The 24007-nt window shown below is 37.1% G+C and overlaps 1 protein-coding gene across 7 annotated transcripts in view; it reads left to right on the top strand.

Moving 5' to 3' along the window:
• CCDC85A (coiled-coil domain containing 85A) overlaps nt 1-24007 on the top strand; it is a 175776-nt gene that overhangs the window by 131190 nt on the left and 20579 nt on the right. For 6 of the 7 annotated variants that reach the window (XM_019753170.3, XM_019753169.3, XM_019753168.3 and 3 more), the window contains exon 3: nt 6839-6915. The exons of the other annotated variant lie outside the window; for it this stretch is intronic. In XM_019753170.3, coding sequence (XP_019608729.1) covers nt 6839-6915 — 77 coding nt within the window. The remainder of the gene's footprint in view (nt 1-6838; nt 6916-24007) is intronic. 7 annotated transcript variants of the gene reach the window in all.

Genomic DNA, 24007 nt, shown 5'->3' with positions numbered 1-24007 from the left:
GTTAATTTATATAATAGAAGGTGATAAAGTATCTTGAAGAAAATAAAGAATAGCAGGCTAAAGGAGATCATGGGCTGGAGGTGGGGGGAGGTTATAGGATTAAATGAGATAGACTCAGGTGAGTCTTACTGAGAAGCTGAGCTTTGAACACTTATAGGAGGTGAGTTAGCCAAGCAGGCAATGGCAGAACATTCCAGAAAGCGGGGACAACTAAGCATGCTTGGGTGTTCAGGAACAGAAGGAGGCTGTGTGGCTGGAGCAGAGGGTGTGATATCATGATGAGGGAGGTGCCAGGTGGCTAGATCATGTACCAACACTGCTGGATTTTTTAAGGACCTTCAGCTCTTATGTGGTGCAAAATGTAGAGCCACTGCAGGGTTTTGAATGGAGAATGATGTTCAGACTCAGCATTCAGAAAGAAAACCCTGGCTGCTATTGGTTAAACTAGGCTTTGCACGAGAATACACCTGGGGGTGAAGGCAAGCATAGAAGCAAGACATCTGTTAGGAGACTACTGTGAGGTTGGATTCTTGCGATAATTTGGAGGTAAGGTCAATAGAATTTCCCAGTGGATGGGAGGTGGGGTGGGTGGGAGTGGAGCCAAACATAGGCTAAAGTTTTTGTCACTAGGAAAGACTAACAGAATCTAAGACTAGGTCTAAGTGTAAATAGAATGAGGACCATAAGGTTTTAAAACTTTGAGCAGTGGAAGAAGGTGACAAGACAAATAGATCCTTGTCTCAAGCTGCTGTCACTTGCTGTCACTTCATAGATTCCAGGATACAAGTCTTCCTAGCAGCACCTGTGCACTCACTTTGTCCTTTTGCCTGGAACTCTCTTCTCCAAGATTTTTGCATAGTTGGCCTATTTGCAGGTCTTAGTCCTCAGACAGCTCTTCCCAGGCCATGCTCCCCAATGTTACTGTACTTCCCCAGTTCTCTCTGGGCTAGTACTCTGTTTAGTTGTCTTTATGGCCCACAGTGCTTTCACAAGATACCCTATTTGCTTTTCATAGTCTGTCTTTTTCCCTACTGGAATGTGAAGTCTGTGACTGCACAGATCTTATTGTTCTTGCCTGCTACTGTATCCCCACTATCTAGAACAGCATCTGACACACAGCAGATAATCACTATAGGGTGAAGAAGTGTTGACATTAAGGTAAATCAAGTATGTGTTTTAAAAAAATAAAGAGAAATCACAAGGCACTCAATATATGATTTATTGGCAGATGAACTGAGAAGAAAGAAAGACATCCATGGAGTAGGAAGAATTTAAAATAGTAGAATTATTGAACTTCAGGTTAAAGGGACCAGCCCAACAGCATACACAGGTAGAAATCTTTGCAGAATCTCATTGATCATTCTCTGAACAACTCTAGTAACATGAAGCACATATTCGTCTTTTCCAATCTGCATATTCTAATTATTAGAAAGTTTTTTTTTTCATACCATGCATAGAAGAATAAGAAGTATTATTAGACTAGGTAGAGTAGATTGAGTATTTGGCCAGGAGAAGCTGTGGGCAGAAAACCAAAGCTAAAAGAAGTTGGGGCCAGGGAACATTTAGCTTCATAGATAATGTACTAGAGCAAGACCTGGCATCATTCTCTGTCAATAAGGCAGTCTGGGTTAAATACTCAGGCAAATCTGAAAATGCTGATTCCAACAAGATTTTTTTTTTTTTTTAAATCAGTGTCAAATTATAGTGAGAAATGTAATCACTTATACTTGTGGAGCTAATATAAATTTGAAGTAGGCTGACCTTTGCTTGCCTGAGGAAGGAAGAGAAAAACACTTTTAGTCAGAACAGTAATAATTTTTGAAATATAATTCTGAATGAATTTCCTTAAATGTGTTAAAGCCTGTGGATGGTGACATTTATTTTGAACTAATACAAATGATGTTTTTTGAGTTTGGCATTTATGAAAGAGATTGCCTCCAGGTTTGAAGTCATGCGGTCATTGGACTCTCTCAGGCTGGGGGAGACTAACTCTTAGAGAACCACGGAAAAGCTAACATCAGTAAACCTTTGGCTGCTATAGTCTCCAAATGATTTTCCTCTTTTACATTCTTGAAAAGGCTGTAATTTGTATTAGAACGGACCATTACCAGATTTTAATTGAAATTTGGAGACCAGACAGCATTTCGTCTAATCAAAACCATTAAGAAGTTTGACAAACCTTAGTTGCAACTACCAATGATAAACCTTTTATGTACAATAATAAGAGCCATTCATGGGTGACTTCAAGGATGGGTATTTCCCTAGGGAGAGAAACACTGCTTTAGAAACTGAGGGGAAAGAAGAAGGTTTAATGTTGTGATCAGCGTATTCTCAAAATAGCAAAGAACAACGGCTGAGTGCATTTCAGGTAAATTGAAGTGAAATCAAGTCCAGGATAATACCAAGTTATTGTAAAGGTAAAAATCTATCCAGAATATCTAAAATCAGGAAGCAAAAAGGAGAACTTAGAATTTAACGGTTTATGTAAGAATCTTGATACATTAGATCAAGGTGGGAATCACTGTGATGTACCAGCAGTGAAATGACATTGTTTGAATATATTTGACGAATCCCCAATGTAAGTTGGGCCATGATCACTACTTTCTGGGCTTTATTCTCTCAGTCGCCAAATGAGTTAGGGGATTGACAAGCTGAATTAGGAAATCTCTAAGGTGCATTCCAGGTCTAAATTGGGATTATTTAGAAGATGTGAATTTAGTGGAATTCTTATGACCATTTACACTTGTTTTATTGCAAGAGGTGGACTTTTACATGTAGGTTCAAAGTAAGGTGAGATACATGGAGACAAATGGTTTCTGCTTTGAAAATATGCCCACGATTTCCCCAGAGAACACCTGGAGAATCTCGTTGGATTTTCACATTGGTATTGTTTGCTTAATTTTGTTTTTCTGATATGTAGATGTCTGTAGGTTTCCCAGAGTGGAAAGAGAAATGAAATACCTTTGTGAGAGGTAAAAAGCAAATCACCACCTTCACAACTGTGTTTTGACATTGGGTTTTCAGGTCCGTGGTTGGGTGAAGAACTTGGCCTTTTATTCTGCTCCCCAGCAAGTTCCTTTCTCTTCCCTCCTTGTGCATCCTTTCTCTCTTCCCTGTTCACAACAGCATTATTCCTGGCTTCTGTCCCTTGTCCGCCCTGTGGCTCCACTTGCGTCTCTCTGGCCTGTCCAACTGCTGTTGACACATTAAGCTCGAGTTTCTTCTTGGTAAGAACTTTGGCCGATATCGGTCTCTTTCTGTACTGCTGTTTTACAAGATTTAGCACTGAATTTCATATCACCTTATTGTTTTCTTTATTTTTGCCTTCTCTACCCCCAACTGGTTATGTGCTTGTCAAAGATAAGGTCCTCCTTTAACACTGCATATCCACGTAGAGTATAGCATTGTATTTGGTGTTTTTGGAGGGAGCCTTGAGGCTCTTTTGGAGCCGCCTCCTCAGAGTTCTGAAAGCCTAAATGCCATCCTGAACTCTCAGTTTTAGCAACTGTCAGCCACTGGTATAAAATGATCAATTCAAATTATGGTACATTCTAATACAGTTGTGTGTGTGTGTGTGTGCAAGTGCACGCGTATCATTTTATAATAGAAAATGCCAGATTTTGTCAGGTATTTCTCCTAGGTCATTGCACCGCTGTACTCCACATTCCCTGGGTGTAATGGAAGACCAGCTTATTTTATAGTTGACACCACTCTGGAAGCCCCTTGATTAAGGAAGTTAAAGGAGGTAGCATCGTGGGAGAAGTGTTGTCGAAGACATGGCCAAATATATTCCAGAATGCAAGGGGCTACTTTTTTTCCTTAACACAAGATTTTATCAGTGTTTTTCTAATGATCACCTAGGACTGAAATGTGGATTATGATGTGAATATTTTAAAAGCATGGTGTTTCTTACACTTTATCTTATGTTTTATTTAAACATATTTACACATTTTCTATCCCATTATCGGTTATGTACTTATAGTTAGGCTTGGCTAGTTTATGGTGCAATAACAAACATTGCAATCCTAAGGGATTAACAAATTGGTTTTTCTCTCATTTCACAGTTGAAGGATTGGGTGGTTTCTTCAATGGCTCTTCATATAGGGATTTGAGAACCCAGTGGTGATCTTACAGTATATTCCAGAAAAATGTTTGCCGATTCCACTCCCATTAAAGGATTATGTAATCAGTTTCTTGATGAATAAAACAACTAGCAGCATGCGTTCTCTTATTTATGCATACAGATCAGCTATCCTTACTGCCCCCCAACCCCAGGAGATTTTTCATTTGTTCTATTCCTTCATTGTTAATAACTGTAACTGAGAGACTGAAGAACAACAGGAACTTCTGGAATGTAGCACATGGGCATATAAACCTAAAACAAAATTTGTGCTCTGAGGAATCTAAGACTTGCAGTAACTGGTCATCTTTTCCTCTCAGCCCTAGAACAATGCCCGACACAAATCAGTGGCACAATAAATATTTGTTGAATAAATGAACTCAAAACTCTCCTTAGCTTTGCCTTCATCATAAAGCTACTTTTTTTATTATTTTAAATGTCTAAAATATTCCCTCGCTTTTCCTGTCCCAGCTTATATTTGTAGTGAATGCTTTGAAATAAATATGTAAACTTCATCTATTGTAATTTGACATTAAAAATTGGAGAAAGGAATGTTGTCCAAATTTAGGAATTTACCCCTATTTTTTTGAACTGACATGATATGACTTGAAATATAAGAAGAGACTAAGTGAAACCGTCACATCAAATATATAAACTGCAAAGATTTTAAAAAAGAGAAATAGATTAAAGTGACTGAAGATAGTTACCGAATTAAAATCCAGCCAGCAGCATTTTTCAAATGTCACCTGAATAGTCACTCTGTATAGTAATCTCTGCTGCTTTAATTATTACAGGGATAGTGCAGTATAGGGACAATAAAGATAAGATGCAAATTGTGGACAAAGGAAAAAAAGAATTGCATTTGTTCGTGGTTTAAATAGAATATTTCTGAGCAACTTTTCCCTTCGATGGCCCTATGAAAGTGGTTGTTTTTCTAGAGTAAAGAGCGGGGCTTGCAAAAGTGTAAATCAGGCAATCTACATTCACATTTTGATGATCTGCAAATCACTTATTCATTTGCTAGAGTAAAGCAGATTCATGTAATCAATAAGTTTGTTATTCATTTATGCCTTATACTCCCCCCCCCCATTTGGAAAAGAGTCCATAAAGCAAACTCATAACAACATTTCATTGAGCTAAAAAATGAGTATGTTTTTAGCAAATGTCTTCAGTTTCCTTTACTTGTGTTTCTGTCTTGTATGAGGAATACTCAATACTGTCTTCTCCATTGGCGTGAGATCAGTAGGTGGTTATATGAATGTCAGTGATAGGGACTTGCTGCAAACGTTTGTGAACATAGGCATGCTGGGACCTGGTCAGGGAGGAGCTTAGTTGTTACATTTATGAAATAGCGCCTGAAGTTTCTTAGGTATTTTAAAATAATAAAGTGTTGCTTTGGAGGTCACAAAAATGGAATTGAGTTCATGCAATGAAATAAAATATAAACTTACAAAGTAGAGCTTCCATGATGAATTTCAGATCAGAGTATTAATTTGCATCAACATTCATCCTAACTTCAGATTGTCAGGCATCAAACACGCCTCTTAAATGCACTGCCATCTTGCCTCTTGCTCTTTGGTGTTTCTCAAGCTGAACATGCACAGAGGAAGATCTGCTGCTTTAATATTAACTATGGAAATGTTCCGGAAATATGCTCTATTGTCACGTACATTTCACTATACCTGAAATATGTTTGTTCTTGGGTAATGAAGGAATTGCAGCTATATAGATGTATGGTGTGCTTGAATGTTTTCACTTTAATGAAAAAGAGTTACTGTCAAATTATTCCTGAAAATAAAACTACACTTTTCTCTGTGTGTGGCCCCTTTCCTGATGTAAAGCTATAAACTTGAGTTTCACTAGGGACCAGAAATTAAGCATGATGCCGATTCTGACCTTTCAGCACACACCTAAGCTTGTGAAGAAATGAAAACAAGTCAATTTCAAGTCTGCCCCTGGTGTACCTAGAGATTTGGAGAAAACCTGGGTCTCTTGTCACAGGCAGCCAAAATGAAAGTAAAAATTCAGCATAACTAATTATTTAGCCCTTTCATAGCCGTTCTCTGAATTATATCTTAATATCTGTAGATTTGTGACAAGAACAAACATTGCTCTTAAACCTTGAAATATTTATTGGGAAAAATGGGCAGAGCTGGATAATTGAATTTTTTTTTTCTATTCTTAGTATGACCTTGTAATTTATTTTGGTCATAATTAACATTACAAAAAAGTCTTAATGTGTGGGACACTGATTAGAAGTTCAAAATGCACAACAAAATAAGTCGAAAAGAAGAAATACCATGTTTCCCTGAAAATCAGACGGGGTCTTATATTAAGTTTGCTCCAAAAGATGCGTTAGGGCTTATGTTCAGGGGATATCATCCTGAAAAACCATGCTAGGGCTTATTTTCAGGTTAGTCTTATTTTCGGGGAAACATGGTAACTATCTCCAAGATGTTTAATGCTCTGAACACTGCATGGTGTGCAAAAGCCTGCAATATTGCCGCCTGTAAATTTCTCTAATTTTCCTTAAAATTGTACACTTGTCCCAAGTGCTTGTAGTTTCAGTGGCTTCTGTTACTGTTATGCCGGGGAGAAATCTCCTTTTTTTTAATAATAGAATAAGTAGTCATTTGAATAAATCAAGCCAGAAATACCCTGACAGTGTACTGAACAAGACCTGTGTGTATAATGTGAGTTCTTTCTTTTTAATTTTAGAATCAACCTTGTCCTATGTTAGGCAGCTGGAGGCAAGAGTAAGACAGCTGGAGGAAGAGAATCGCATGCTGCCCCAGGTGGGTGACTTCAGAAGCTCACAGCTAGTCAGTGTCTTTTGAGCTGTAGCATTGTATTTGAAATTGAAAGTCTCAATTACATTTTCTCCTTTAAATGATAGAAATCATTTTGTAAATAGCCATTCATCAATGTGGAGTGTCATTACTTTCCATAATGACCATCCTATTATTCAGATTCTTAAGTGTGATACTAAAGGATGCAGATGTCTGAAATAAGAATGTAAAATAACTTGGGAAGGAAGAAGAAAGAGAAAAGAAGAAAAAAATACTTTGATAGTACCACGCGTATATGTCATGCATGTAGTTGGTGAATATAGAGAAGGGTCTTGTATTTAAATAGAAAAATTGGCTAATTTATGAACTAGGGAAAGCTGTAGGTAGTTTGAAGATTTCGTATTTTAATCAAATTAGTACTTTCTAAAATTCTTTGTGATATGATTGAATTCTTTCAGCACAAAAAAGTGGTGACAGTAATTGACAGTTTTTACTTTGGGGCTTCATTTCTTTTCCCTAGTGAATGTGAAGTGGCACTTTTTCTGGATTTAATGCTTTGCTATATATTTAACTTAACAAAATTATTGCCACGGGCTGATATCTTGGTGAAAATGATGTTGGTCCTTTAAGGTGGTGGTTCTTGGGAAATGTTTTGTAGCGGAGTTGAACAATTCTACAGTGTTTGGGTTGGTTTCCTTTCTAGACATGTAGACAATAATGTATTTTAATATTTTATAAAAAAGAGTTTTCTAAGTTTCTAATGTTCTATCTACATTTTGGTTATTTGTGTTTTGTAAGTGACCACGGGAAAATCAAACCTCAAACAGCTAGTAAACAGTAGTTTAAATGAAAGTATAAAGACTGGTTTTAATGCAGGAGAAGATATATAAATGTTAAAGCAAATATGCTTCAGAAAGACATTTTAGGTGTTTTTAATTTTGTTTTGTTTTTAAACTACTTTTGTTCATTAATGATGATTTGGGGTATCAGATAGTGTATGTAAGAATGCTTTTCTCTTTCTTCCACTGGCTGGCCAACTTTCTAGAAATCATGAGATTAAATGAAATGAATCTACTTATCTCCCTTCTCAAGCTATACATATCTTAAAATTCATGATGACAGAAGGGATTATTTGTATCATGAAATAAAGTACTACTGATAGAGTTTTTTTCTTTGCTTTCCTATACTTTTCATTTTTAAATTTTCATTGACATTTATGACTGTGCTAGGACCCTTGACTAAAAACGTCTAAGTCTTTATTCCCCCAAACTAAAAATTATCATTGCTTTATTATGAACATGATGTATAGTTATACCATCTCTAAGGCAACTAAGAAAGGAAAAGAAAGAGGAAAAAAAAGATATTTCTTAATTTTACTCTGAGTAGGAATTGAGGCTCTCATCAACATTGAAATTCTAGCATGTATCTATCTTAGTGAAACAGAGGCACAATGAATGTGAAAATGATTATAAGATTGATTTTTTTAAATTCTATAAAAGTGAGCATTAGAGATCTTACAGGGAAATCAGAAGAGTCCTCAACTATACTTGATGTGTGTGTATTTAAATACACAGAGCTTGCATAGTTAAGAGTAGAAGAAATTAAAAAAAAATTTTCAAGGAAAAGTGTTCAAGCATATGTTGTTAAATACACTGCTGTCTTCTATCAAAGAAGATTGTTTTGTTTTTTCTCCACAAGAAATGACTAGGAAAGGTCATGTTTTATTGAATCTATGAGTAAGATGTTATTGATGTGGGATGCCACATTACCCTATTTACTATTAAGAAAGAAAAAAAGATGTCAGTGATTCCATGTCAGACTCTTGTTGATTTCAGAGATGTTAAGATGAAAAATGTTTTAGAATTGAACAACTATGTATGTGTCCAAATTACTTTAATGCAAAGAAGAATCCATTGTTTGAAATATGCTGTTGAATATATGCAAAGGATACTAGATCTGTCTCACTTTAAAAACAATATCTGTTTTAAATTTCTGTATCTGAGGGTGATGCCTCCATTTACAGCTAAGATAGATATGATAGAAGCATCAGTTGCAACTACTTGTATAAACACAATGGAAGTGAACATAGACAGCAAGAATCACCCAAAGGGAATCCTTGTGGAAGGCTGAGATTTGGGCTGGATAACATAAAGTATTTGCAACTTCTTAGATGGTACTGGGACTATTACAAATAATCATGAGATTTCCCTACAGAAACGATTTCTGACTGCATGATGTTAGCTGATTTGCAAGGTCAGTTCAGTGCCACAAGCTGACTTCCCTGCATAAATTAATCTCAATATCTGAATATTTGGTTTTCAATTGTAAGAGCTAGCTCCCTGTACCTTGATTAGAAGGTATTCTTTTTTTACTGCCAAGTTTTTAAAAATATGTCCATTTGTCTTTGGATAAATAGGAATAAGAACATAGTTGGCAACTGGAATTCCATGTATATCAGATTATCTTTTGTGGCTATGACGAGGTTCTTTGCCCATAGATTAGTGTTTAGATTAATTATATAAAGCATTTTCCCGGAGGAAGAAATCTCCTTTAATGCTCTTTTTTATTCTTTATGTAAAATTGTGTACAATGAACAGAAAGTCACAACTTTGCCCTAGCAATACATCGTTAAAAATAAATAAGGTGATTATAATAAATGCTTGTGGATTTCTCTCTGGTTAGGCACAAAGGTTTCAATTTTTTAATTTGTAAATGACAAGGTTCCTCCGAGTTCTTAAATTTTGTAGGTCTAAGGGTAAATAAAGCTTGGGTCCAGTCTTATGCAAAGTTGTCAAGTCCCAGAATGAAGGGTTTTTTATTCAAGAACCGATACAAAAATGCAGTGAAGATTAAGTTGTTTTTATCCAGTGGTAGAAAGGAGCCCATAGGAAGTGTGAATGAAATATCACTATAGAGGCCACGGCAGGTCATCTCCCAGTGAGCACAAAGCTCTTTGCCGTGGTCTCGACAGTATCCTACAAGGATCACTGAGCTATGCTTTATATCCAGTTTGTGAATACAATAATCAAAGGTGTCCTAAAATCAGAACAGTCTCATTATTTTCAGAAAATGCAGTATTATTGCTTGGTACTATTTGAAAAGAGAATGCTTTTTTATTTTTTGGATAGGAAGCCAACATTAGATTGACCCTCTTAACAGAATCTGAAGTGTTTAATAGATTATTGTTATTGATAGGTAGGATGTTGTACATTAGATCTTGAGATCTCATTCATCTTGCATAACTGAAATTTCATACATCTTAATTATTAGCGCCCCACTTCCCTCTCCCCCCAACCTGTCAACCACTCTTCTATTCTTTGTTTCTATGAGTTTGACTATTTTAGATACTTCATATAAGTGGAATCATGTGGTATTTGTTCTTTGGTTACTGGCTTATTTCACTTGGCATAATATTACCGTATGCTCCAACAATCTTACTTCTGGATATTTATCCAATAAAATTGAAATCAGAATCTCAAAGAGATACCTGCACTCCCATGTTCACTGCAGCACTATTTGCAATAGCCAGAATGTGGAGGCAACCTAAGTGTCCATCAACAGATTAATGGATAAAGAAAATGTGGTATACATGCAATGAGAGCCTTAAAAAAGAAGGAAATCCTGCATATGCGACAACATGAATGAGACTTGAAAATACTTTTTTTTTTTGGAAGTTGGTACAAATGTACATTAAAGATCGCCTGCACTTAGGGCATTCTTTCTTGAACACATAAACTAACATGAACATTTTTACAGATTAGAGTATTTCAAAGTATTGCATCGAACCTCTAATAATACACATAATGCTAAAATTGCTCAGACAGGTCTGTCAGCTCCACTATGTATATATTTAATGTGATATGAACCCTAAATGAAGAATGTGTGTTACTTAACTAAATGTAGCTGGTATCTATGAAATTTACTACCTTTTAAATCCAATGAGGTAGAAGTCACTCACAATGACGTAGGTAGGCATTTATGAGCTAAAGGACACAATATGGTGTAAAATTTTATTGTAAGGAAGTTTGTGTCAAATTTCAACACCTGTTTCATGTGTACATTTACACATAAACATAAATTTTCTGTAGCTATAGAGTCAGAGTTTCAAAGTTGGATGATAGAACCTTACATATTATATTGGAGAACTCCCTCATTGATAAAGGTATATAAGGTTCACAGAGGTTAGCAGTGTTGTCCTGGCTAGACTGCGAATTAAGGGCAGACTCAGGCCAAGATGTAGGCCTACTCAGTGTTCTTTCTAGCATGCTCACAGTGCCTCCATTAATCACTTTCTACCATTAATGTAATTCGGTGAAATTAAGCTGCTAAATCTGTTTTTATCTTATTGTCAAATGCTAACATTTATCTTAAAAATCAAAACAGGGTCTGCTTAGCCATCTAAGGTTTCTTAGGCATTTATTCTATTTCTGCTTTAAGGGAAATACTCTATTTTTCTTAAAACCATGGTAGCCATCATAAATTTTAACAAATGCGTTTTATAGTATCTTCTCTTCTATGACACATTTTAAAATTACTTCAGAATCATAAAGTTTTATTGTACAAACACATATACTCACATCTGCATAAAGAATTCATACTTAACAGAATGTGTTCCTAGAGGGCCTTTCTGTTCAGAGTGAGCTGGAGGTAGAAGGGTAGGAGAACGGATAGTTACAGGAGTGTTTTCAAGGTATATGTACATACATACCCATGAAATTAGATATTTTAGTCTAAATTCAAAAAACTTACTTAGATCTCTCTACTCACTCCATTGTCCTTTTCTTGATAGTCACAAGGATTTTTAACTCAGACTTAACCAATATATTTATGTACTATATTTGCAATGAAGTCTATTCATCTAGAAAAGTGGATGATACAGAATGCCTATCTGATGATTTTATAGATAATACTGCCCTCTGAAGACCTCAGCCACTATTCAGACATAACCACGATGTAAAAACTGTTTAAAAGCTATTCTCATCGATTCTGTATTGAGTTTGGATTTGGCAGCATTAAGAGGGCCCGAGACATGAAACACGCAGTTTGCTGAGATGCCAAAGCCAATTAAGTGCATTTGTTAGATAGACGTCTTCCTGGGAAATCTGTTCCCTTTATCCAATGCTCTGGCACATGTGTGGAAAGCCCAGTATATATCCGTGTGCCCCAGAGACCCTCTCCAAAACCACCAATCTCTGGAGACCAACATTTTAGAGAAGTTTTCAGAATCAGCAAAAGTGCCCTGACCTTCCCAGTGTCCTACGCCTGCCCGCGTGCTGTGGGTTCAGCAAAGGGGCTTGAGAGCCAGGCACCTTGGAACACCATTGAGTAGGCTCCTTTTAGCAAGTGTTTCTATTTCAGTTGTGCTAGCACACAAATAAAAGCCTAATTTTAGGAATGGAAAGGAAAAATCTCCCTCTTGTGTCATTTGGTTACAGTGTGGCCTCACAATGCAGTCTTTCAGTGCAGTGGGAAAGAGGCAGGGCTGTTTCCAGAGCAGTTTCTGAACAAAGGACAAGAACCTGTCCCCATTGCCAGAAGTGCTGAGCAGGGTGCACAGGAGCTAAAGAAATCGAGTTTCTCACTTCCATGGCAACACGCCCCAGGTCCAGTATCACATCGCTGAACAGCTCCCTCATGTGCTTTACCTTCTGTGCCGTGGAGATCTTTATTATGGTTATTGCTCTTTCTCCTTTTCACATTTTCTGACTTCATATTTTACAAGTCATTTTTGTCTTATAGGTACGTAAATATATGGCTGTTAATAGGGTTTGAAAAATTATCAGTAACTATTGCACAAAAAGCAGGCACAGAGTAATGCTTTCCAGGATGCTTAAAGCAGGTGGTGGTATTCTTCAATTGTTATTTGCATGGAAATTACCCTTCTGGTACTCCTGAGGAGTAACTTGTGCAAAAAAAAAAAAAAAAAAAAAAAATCATGGATAACAACTCTGTTGCTCAGCCTGAGTAGATTCTGGATGCTACTGATAGGAAAAAAGTTAAACCCATGAAGGGTTGGTTGCTGCTAGGGTCATATTTGGGGGGGAAAATTTGACTCCACCAAAGGAATAGTGCTATGAATTATCACTTTCTCTAAATCACCATGATTTATATAATTAAAGAAAAAGGAAGAAAGCTTTCATGTATAGTTCAGTAGAGTTTTCAAAGGACAGATGGAAGCTACACAAGTGGTGTGGGTATATTGGAATAAAAGACAGATATGGAAAATAAATTTATGGGGGAAAAGTTATGCTGGAAAACCTACATAAATGGGGACTGGATTAAGGGAAAAACTAAAGACTAGAAGAGAAAATATTGAAGAGAGTAAAAGTCATAGAAAAAATTTGTAAGGCAACATGTAATGCTCTCAAAGTGAAGAGATTTTACAACATTCTGTGATCCCCTCAGACTTGAGGTTTCTTGTTTGAGAATCTCCGATAGACATTTCCATTCTAATGAGAGAAAATAGGTGAAATAGAAATGTAGCAGAAAATATAACTGTCACGTATTAAGTTTATTAATAGAATTATTGAATTTAAAAAGTACTCAATTATTAGGGACTATGGTATCACTAATTCATATTTAATTCATGTTGCCTTCTTATACATACACTGGCATGTTAATAATTCTATCTCTAGGGCTTCCTAAAAAATTTTTTTATCTGTAGTAGACATAAAAATAGTAGCATTTTTGTTACCTGTCCTGGGCAGAATTTGTCACAAGAAAATTATAGGACTCAGCATCAAGTTTTGTTGTGTAGTAATATCAACTAGAAAGATAGATACATATATGAGTGAGAAGCAATGTGGAGGAATATTTAGGAAAAATTTGAGATGCAACTATAAGAGAAATTAAAGTTGCCTTGTTGAAATAGTTTTCTACTCTTGTATTGCTTTTTTTTTAAACTCTAAGTCAAAAGTTAAAAAAAGATGAAACAGTCTTTCCTTTTCTAATAAGGTAAAGAAACAAGCTCATAGAAAGTGCAGGAAATACTGTGTAGTGTTTGATTTGGAAATTAAATTAATGTGAATTCTATTGAAATACGGATATCAAAACAGGAAATTATGAAAACTTGGCATAGTTGAAGCTTGTAAAGTTTGCTGAGGTTCCTGTTTGAGCAGTCTCATTTGATCTCCATTTCCTGCTGGAGGTCACTACCTCTGGGACTGATGTAAAAGGGGCATCTACACCACGCTGTCCTCGTCGTCTTCTGGTTCAGATCTTTCCTACAAGGGAGTTTATGCATATTTCATTTGAAAGTATTTGTAGTTTCTTTCTTTGCTGTAGCCTGAACATGCAATCTGAACATGCTTAGAACATAAAGTGAGAGTTGATGCCTCTTGATAATTGGTAGTTACCTATATCCTCTAAATATAAAGTAGACAAATATAAATGTAATACAGGCAGTGTTTGTATTGCCTAAATATAAATATACTATATATAATAAATGTAATAGAGACAAATAATTACATCCTTTGACAAAATAAGACAGTTTAAATATATTTTAAGTGATCTGAAGCTTTACTAAATTATATTTAAAAAGCTATCATTGTGTAAAAAATAAGCAAAATATAACGGAGTCATTCTTTGAAAGCTGAGACGTAGTCAGCAGTGACTTTGGACTCTGTGGGTAATCAAGGGATTAAAGGAGGCCCTGTGAGTGTGCTAGACCAAACACTAAACGGGGATAATGAGGACTAGGTGTTGGTCTCATTAGCTGCTGGACCAGGATGATGCGTCTGACCTCGGTGAGCCTTGTATGCCTTGACTGAAAAAGAGAACTGTCCTAGGTGATGTGGAATGTTCTACTAAGTTCTGCAAACCTATGGCTCTAGCTAGAGAAAGTTTGTGTTTATATGTAATGTACACACAAAGTAGGTGTGCCCCTTTTTATTTGGGTATAAAATTTCTTAAAACTACAACTTTATACCATACTGGGTCTTTTATTTACAGGTGTTGATTTACGTCACTGTGGGTTATTGGATTCTAAAGTTAATTAAATTCCATCAGATATTAAATTTATTTAAGTAACAGAGGTATGGGTATATATCTTTAAGACTCATATCACATCAAATATTAATATAGTGGGGCTCTCATACTAGTCTAAGCAATGTTAGCTGATGTGTATTTTCAAAGAGAATGTGCAAGCCCCTAAACGTTTGTTTGTTCATTATATAAAATTATGTGTAATGAACATAAGGACACTAGTTTTCCCTAACAGAATACTTAACTTAAAAATAAGATGAGTGGGATAAATCCTTTAGGTTTCTCTCTGGTCAGGTGTAAAGTCCTCCGTTCCTTTATTGGTTGGTGTGGTTTCTTCCAGCCCTGAACATCCTGAGTCCATGCAAAGTTATCAGGTCTCAGAATGAGGGTTCTTGACTGAAGAACAGATAGAGAAACTCGGAGAAGATTGAGTTGGTTGTGTCCAGTGGTAGACAGGAGCTCACAGGAAATGTGATGGAATGTCATCATTGCGAGCACAGCCCTCGCTCTTTGCTCTGCCATGGTTTCTGTGGTCTCCTGGAGCTGAACTTAAATCTAGTTTGTAAACACAATATTTGAAAGGGACCCCCAAAGTATGAAGTCTTAGTACTTTTAGAAAATACGGTGTTATTAGGTGCTATTATTTGAGAAGGAAATGCCTTTTTAGTGTTGGTACATATTCTAAAGATCACCTGGACTTAAGATGTTCTCTTCTGAGTACATAAACTAATGTAAACATTTTTATTAAAATCACATGTAAAAATATTTCAAAGCATTTCATGCAATATATGGAGACATGACATTTCACAGAGAGAATTTTAAAAATTATGATGAGAGGATCACAACATAGGAAATGTTAGAAAATTAGTTTTTATTTACCTTTAATTTATAGCAAAACAATGTGTATTTTTTATTTTAAAATATAACATATATTTTAGGATTTCCATTTTGAGATAAGTCAAAATAAATTACTGTGAAAAAAAGACATGAGATATCATATGTTAGTTTTATGCAGTGTGACTAGGCTGTGAATAACAAAAGAGTGCCTGTATATAAATCAAAGTCAGCTGAACAGAAGAAACAATGTCCAGAGAAAGAAATATTTTTCAAAGGATATCTGATTTATTGGATTCATTCTGTAGACTAAAACATCTGAAATAACAGCAAGAAACTGGACTAGGACTTTCTTTAGATGCTCTTGTTGACATAGAGAACGAAAGAGAAATTGTAGGAAGTATACTGTGAGACAGTGATCAGTGTCACTTTTAGACTTTATGTGGGGCTTTTATATAGTATCTTTTAAATTGCGTGCCATTGAGCATGTATAACCTGGTAGCATGTTAACACATGAAGCTAATTAAAGTATGTGTAGAGAAGCAGTCTGAAGAACATATGAAATAAGTTACAGACCTTGCCTTGTTTTGACTTAACAGCCTTTGGTGGCAGGGTAAATCATTCTTAGGAGAAGACTTAGGGTTTATTTTCGAGTATATTACAGAAATTCTACAAAGTAGTTTCTACATCAATAAGCAGTAGAATATTTTGAAAAACAGCCCATCCCCCTTTGTAACTTTGACATTACTGAAAGGGATAGGTTGTGCGCAGGCTGGTTTCACAGAGATGGAATCAGTTCTCTTATCCCCCATAAGCCTACCTGTGGGAGCTGCTCCCTCATAAAGTATACAGGTTTTCCTAAAGTGTGGTCCTGACTTGGGCTGTTAACTGGAGCTACAGTGATGTTTGTCATTCCTGATGGCTCCCAACATTCCCTGGGCTGAGAAAATCCCCACTCCTGGCTTTGGTTCTGCCTTGTTCCAGGCCCAAAGCCTATAGAAAAAGAACTCCTTACCCAAAGGGTTCTAGTATTAAGTCCAGAAATGGAGCTGTGAAGGAAGAGTTACTATTCGTAAAGGGACAATCCATTCAAAGATTGTGCCTTGAAAATACCCCATTATCCTTAATTCAAGTGTATCTACCTGAGCTAACATTTTCCTTTGGGAGAGCTTCTCATCCTCAAACTTCTCGGTACCTGAGATATTTGTGATTTCACGAGTGCTTAATCGAAGCACACAAATGATCAAACCTTCTTTCAGAAATTTTTATCCTCTTTGGAGGTTTTGGAACTTCCATAATACAGGGTAGTAGAGTAGAAGCAATTTTAAATTATTATTTTAAAAAAAGAGAAAAATAATAAGGCGGCAGCTAATCTGTTTGCTTAAAACTCTTGAACTAGTTATTATTTGAGTAGTTTTGTTCACCTAGTTATTACTCTTAGCAATTATATTAGGAAAGAGATTGAATACAGAAATGGAAGGATCAGAAGAAATGCAAATCTGGCTCAAATATAGTATAGCAAATAAAGTAATTTGGTAGTCCCCCCTCCTTTTTTTTCCCCACCTAAAATGCCTCTAATTTGCAACAGAACAACATGTGAGGCAGAAGTTCTAATGTTTGACAGATAACAAATAATAAACCCAGGACCAGATGGGAGCCATCCTGGACTTACATAAAAGCTGGCTCTAAGAAAGGAGGTTTTTTTCATAGCGAAGATATATTGGTTGTTTTGACACCCAAGGCAGGTGTGTCATAATGTCAAAAAGAGACAATTTTTTTATTTATATACTTTTATACGCCAGGAAATATAATATCCATAACTACAGAAATCTTATAAAAGAAAAATATAAAATACATGCTCAGAAATAAATCACAATTCCAGTAAACTTGATCACAAATAATTGTGTGGGAATGATGGGTCTTTATCCTTTTGGGTGCCAAGCTCGTCAAAAGTTAACAGAAGCTACAGTTAGAATTTGGATGACATCTTTCTCACAAAGAGTTTTTTTTTAAAAAATGGGGCTATAGCAACTTTGCATGTTGAATTTGCTTATTATTTTGTTTGGGACCAGCCTCATTCCCTTTCCATTCTCTGTTCCCACCCAGTGCTATTTGAATACGTGGTTCCTTAACCAGCTAAATCTGCATGCTTTTGTCCATATGGTAAGAGTTGGTGATGACAGCTTAGGTTCTTTGCCAACTTAAAAGGACTTTGGAGAGGTCTATTTAAGACTGGACCCTCTAAATGGTCACTTGTGGAGAAGGTGGCTCATGTGGCTGCTCATTTCTTTGAAGAGAATTCTTGTGGTTTGGGAAACCAGTTAACCTGAGCCTTTGGCCCTTAGAATGAGATCAAGATGGGCATGAGAGTAGGTAAGGGCAGCTGCCCCTCCAGTGTCTTTCCTGAGTACCCTGCACAGGATCTTGACGTTGACAAAGTTCTTCAGAATCAGTCATGTGAATGTGAGGAGACATCTCTCAATTCTGGGTGGTTTCTCAGGGCTATAAAGTGATAGAGTAATTTAGAAATAAGACTTTAATGGGTCTTTAAACCAGTAGAAAATGTTCAGTGTTATCATATTGATTTTTAATACTTTTTGCCTTATGAAATTATACTTTTCATTTTAGATGTGTCTTTTATGTTAATTCTGTTTGAAGGCATTAATCCTACTGGTCTTAAGTGCTCAGAATCTGAAGTCTTTAGGGCCCAAGGAGAGACACTATTGGTCATGAAAAGGATAGTTGTTGTCCAATTCTTTTTTTATATGCTCTTTTTTCTTTTAAATGATGGGGTTACAGCCTGTAATGGACCTTTCTCTCTGTGAGAAACATAGCTTGAGACCCAGAAAGATGGATGGTTTATAAGAATTTGTACCCCTTGCAGCTGGTCCTGCCTCCGGGTATAGACAGTGCACAGAGTGGAATAACTAAGTCACCCACTCCACCCTGGAAGTTTTAGTCACAAGCATTAGCTACAACCTGAGTATCAGCGGAGGTCTGGGACACTGGACCAACATGGAGTCCATCTTGATGCTAGTTCCCATTCTGACACTGAACCCTATGGTTATCTGTTTTGTAGGTGAGAGAATGTCCAGTAATGGGACGAGGCAAGGTTTGTGTCCAAATTTTCTGTTATCACTAGTCTTAGTGATTTTCTTCCCTCCTGAAACGTGTCATGACTTGTGTGTTTCTCGTGAAGCAAGATAGCTAAGAAAACACCATGACCACCACTGTCTCCACTACTCCTGTCCAAACCAAGCCTCTGGGATGGTACCATTAGGGTCTGCATTGGGACTTAGCCAAGAAACTAAAGCCAAGAGACACAGTTTAGTTTCTAGTCCATCTGTTTTGCTATTCACTGAGAGAGTGTATCATGCTGATAATGATTTTTTTCAGCATGGGAAGATCTCATGCTTTTTTATTCTTAAGGACATTCCTAGCCCCTAGATAAATGATTACATGGGAAAGAATATTTGTCTACCTATCACTTATCTTCTGGTTCCGTTATAGTTTCTCTTTAAGCTGCTTGTCTCCTTCTAGAGAACCTTCGCCGAGTATTCCAGGCTGCAATGACCTTTTCATCCTCTATAGCAGGGGTTGGTACTTTTTTAGTAAAGGTCCAGGTAGCAAATATTTTCAAATTTGTGAACCAAATAGTGTGTTGCAACTACTCATGTCAGCAATTGTAGCAACCAGACAGCTGAGAACAGCCACAGAGAATATCTAAGTGAATGGGTGTGTCAGTGTTCTAATAAAACTATTTCAAAACAGGTGAAGGGGGCTGGATTTAACTCTGGCAGTAGTTTACGCTTGCTCTACATGAAAATAATTTGTCCATGACTTGGGTTATCTTTTAATATATATTTGTTAATTGGTCTCATTGTTACATACATTTTCATTTGTACCTAAAGAATTTATTATACACAAATACTTTTCTCAATAAGTATTATTTTTGCATTGGTTTAAGTTTTTGTCCTAGCATCCCCAAACCTGCCCTAAGTTATCAGTATCTGGGGTTTGAAATGTGCTGTGATTGAAGCAGAGGAGTAGTTGAGCAAGAAGTCAAGGTATTTTTTTCCTATCAGACCACTTAGCTTTGGGATGAAAAGTTGTTGGAGATGAAGAAGCTTGCCCTTGATTTGAAAAGGCAAGTCCTCCCAATACAGGAAGGCCAGGTGTTGTGGTACTATCGGAGAGGACATTTATACTTTTCTGAGACACATATGTATGGTGACTGACGCTGTACTTTAGAGAGTGACTGATTATATTGCTTTTGTGTCCTGGCTATTTTTGCATGTCTTAGACAGATTACTGGGAAGATAACATGGGGCAGGCTTGTCTCTAAAATAGATACCACATGACTGGCAACTTGGAAAGAACATGAATTTCTATATAGTTCTTCCAAGACAAGTGAAATTCTAAATCCATATTTATCAGTGAATGAGGAAAACCATTTCTGGCTTAAGAGGAGGTCAGAAATTAATCATCCTTTCCCCTTAAATGAGGGCATTTTGTGAAAGAATGAGACATCAGGAGATCATTGGTAAGAATGAAGTGAATTCTGTGCGTTTCACGTCCTTCATGTTAATATTCTCCTCCCCGATGGTCTTTGTCAAATATGTGGTTTTTAATTATGTTGTATTTCCTTTCCGTGGAAAGGAAAGAAAATGAAGGAAATGCCTTCAACTGGCTGTTGATTCAGTGTCTCTTCATCAGGGACCTGCGAAGTGCTCTGGACAGACCAGAGGACAGCAAAGGCTCAGTGGTGTCTCCAGCACGTGTGTGTCCTGTGGATTAGGATGAGACCTGTAGGAAAGTGAGAAGGATCCTCACTTGTCCTTGTCACTAAGACTGATTGACTTCAGACGAGCCAAAGGGTAGCAGAGAGCTTCAAAAGAGCCAAATGCATTCAGTGCTTAGACGGTGACTGAAAGCAATCTGGCAATTATCAAGCCTCTCTATAGCACTTAATTTCTCAGAGAGCCTTGCAATCAGGTTTATTAGCCACTCTTCACAGCCACCACGTGAAGCTAATTGATAGACATTGAGGACAAGTGACTTGTCCTCATTTTAGCATTGAGGACAAGTGACTTGCTGAGGGTCAGGCAGTGAGCTCATTAGTCTGGGTTGTTTTTCTTGAGTAGGAAAAATACTTGTTATATGTGTTATTGTCTAAGACAGCTCTAGCCAGTGTTAGAAAACTTATTACTACTAATCTACCTGATTGTATTTCAGGATGATACTATTACTAAAAGTCTAATTTTAAAAAAGTTCCTTCTTAAAGTTTGCCTTTCCCAAAGCATTACAATATCTCTTTTCAGAATTTCTGTCAAGTTTTCAGAAAATTTTAGCTGTGCATTTTATAGTTTAGCCAGATCCTGTACTTGGTGAGATTCTCAGAATGTCTGCCCTTTATTACTCTTAATTCCTTCACCCAGAAACTTCAAGAAAATAAAAATGAACCAGGCAGACTTGGTTTGTGGCATTAGCTATGATCAAACTTATACAGAGGGATGAGGTAAAACTATTTTAAATTTCAGTTATTTATGCTTTTATCCCCAGAATCTAGGCTAGACAAAAGCAGTGATCTTGCTCTTTGGAAAGAAAAAGGTTGACATTTATCATTAGATTGGTACAGAGATATTCATTCAATGGGAAATGATTAGTAGGTTTTCACTGCTTTTCTTAGTATAACCAAAACAACCCTTAACACATATGGAATGGGATTTCTGTAGGTCATGGGAGGATAATGTCTTGGCCATTCACTCAGTATTTCACCCTTTGAATACTTTTTGTGTCTCTTAGATACTGATTTAGATATGAAATTTATGCAGCTTAAATTTTAGTAGGTGGATCTTTAAAAAAAAACACCATAAATATGTAATATCTGGGAGTGATAATCACTATGAAGAAAACAAAAGCAGGGCACAGAATTGGAGAATGACTGAGTGACAGGGTATTTTACATGGAGTTAGAAAAGACCCTTCTGAGGAAGGGACCTGAAGGAAAGAAAGGAATATGGCTGGAAAGACTATTACAGGAAGGAAGAACAGCGAGGACAAAGCTGTAGGTAGGAATGAACTAGTCATGTGTGAGGAAACAGGAGCAAGAAGGGCAGTGTGGCAGTGAGTGGGATGGGAAGTACCAGGAGATGAAGTCAGAGTGGCAGGCAGAGAATAGACCCAGTGGGCTTTGTTAACCAAGCTCAAGTATTTAGATTTGGGTTTGAGTTGATGAAAGCCACTGGAGGAACTGGGCAAGGGTGTGATATCATCTATTAAAATTTTCAAAAGGTCACTGTCATCATTGGTAGAGACCAGACTGAAGCAGGGAGAGGGGATGGACAGAGGTACACTCAATTAGGTAGATAGTTTGCTAGTCTAAGAGGGATGGTGGTAGCCTGAACTAAGTGGTACAGTGGAGACTGTGAGGAGAGTAGTTGGATTCACAAACATATTTTGAAGTAGAGCTGAGAATGCTCTGTGACAGATTGGATGTGGAATATAAGGGAAAGAGACCCATATGGCTTCACAGGTTGGGCACTGACAACCCCTGGAGGAACTGTTCACATAGATTGTGCAATGAATGGCAACCCAGGGTTGGTGTTCAGTGTGGTAGCCATGGGAAGAATCACGACGACTCCTTGGATTGTGATCTAAGCAGCTGTAGGATTGGTGGTGCTATTTACAGAGATGAGGTGATGAAGACTGGGGGGAACAGGTTAGGAGGTGCAGGGCAACTAACTTCTATTTGGGGCATGGTAAATGTGAGATGGACATCTCCGAGGAGATATCACATACACTTAGATATATACGAGCTGGAATACAGGGGAGAGGTCAAGGTTGGAGATAAAAATTTGGAAGAATACACGGCTATGGGAGTGAATTAGGACTTCCTGTGACTGCGTATTGAGAACAAAAGAGAGAGGCTGTGGACTGTGCCCTGGGACAGCCTAAGATTTAAAGATAGGGAAGGAGAAATGAGTGCAGTGCAGACCGAAAGGAGAGGCCCATTTAACATTTTTAATCTCCCAAAATGATAGATGATTTTTGAACTTATTTTGTTTACTAATTCTGCAAAGTTGTGTTATCTTTTATTTCAACTCTCTAATGGGTCCTAGACTTCCTTTTTGAATATTGTTTACTTAAATGAGCATATATAGCTTGAATCTAAAACTCGGTCTTATTTTCCATCATCAATTATTTATGTTAGGAGGTAGGGCCACAAATAAACATATTTTTAAATCACTTATTTTCTTTCTTCCTAGTAGGAGTTGTTTGTAGAAATAGAGCTCATGCTTTCACGATGCTTCCTTGTGTGCTCTGATGGTGTTCTCACTAATGGGAGATTTCTCCTGCTGCTGATTTTATTGCGACCACATATGCAGAGGCTACACTGCCTAGATTGTTTTGGCCACTTGTGTTTCTGTAAACCTTTCCGGGTGAGATCATTGGGAATACTCCAAGATAGATCTTCCACCAAATGGCATGGATGGAACTGTCTATCAAGCACCTGTACTTACTTATTCGTATTATTAATCCGCTTCCTAGAGAGGTCGCTGCTCTTGTATGAAGCCCACTCTTTCTGCCTCTGTTGACCTTTCTCTTATCTTGACCTTCCCATTTTGTGTGGGAGCTTTGTACCTTGAAGAACTGAAGACCTTTCCTTTTGCTAAAGCCAGGGCAGCAGAGACCACCTCACAGTGTAGTGTTTCTTAGTCAACTCAACAAGCTATTTATCTTAAATAGCTGTTTAGTCCCTGTGGCTCTAGCTCTGTGCACGTCTTCACTGGGCTCTGAGGGAGTCCTGAGGTATTTAATGCCATCATTAATAGGCTCTACTCTACAAACTGACTGCAGTGTGGATCAGCAGGACCTTTTGCTTTTGCATCTACACTGGCGATTCAGTTCCATGCCCTGACTCTCTGGTCTACTCATGTCCACTTCACCCCCTGGTTTATAAGCCCAAGACCTAAAAGTATTCAGATATGTTTCTCTCAGCAACAATGCGTTAACTTTTATTAGTGCATGTCAACCTGATTGGAAACTCATTTAGAGGTATCATTCTTCTTTGCTTCCAGAAATTTCAGTGTTTCTCACAGTGGTTAATAAAAGACAAGAATTAAGCACATCAGCTCATTACCTTGGAACAGAATGTATGTAAACGTAATTGTCCACATTTCCTACCTATTGTTTACCAGCTATTTCTTACCAGGCCCTCACTGTTACTCTGTCTGCTGTCACTGACTACAGATACAGGGTGTTTGCTGTCTTAGCCCTTT

The sequence above is a fragment of the Rhinolophus sinicus genome, chromosome 2 (genome assembly GCF_057876585.1).
Source record: "Rhinolophus sinicus isolate RSI-liver-muscle chromosome 2, RSI-T2T, whole genome shotgun sequence".
NCBI lineage: Eukaryota > Metazoa > Chordata > Mammalia > Chiroptera > Rhinolophidae > Rhinolophus > Rhinolophus sinicus.
Note: the sequence above shows the minus strand (reverse complement) of the source record. Positions and strands in the feature narration are given on the sequence as shown.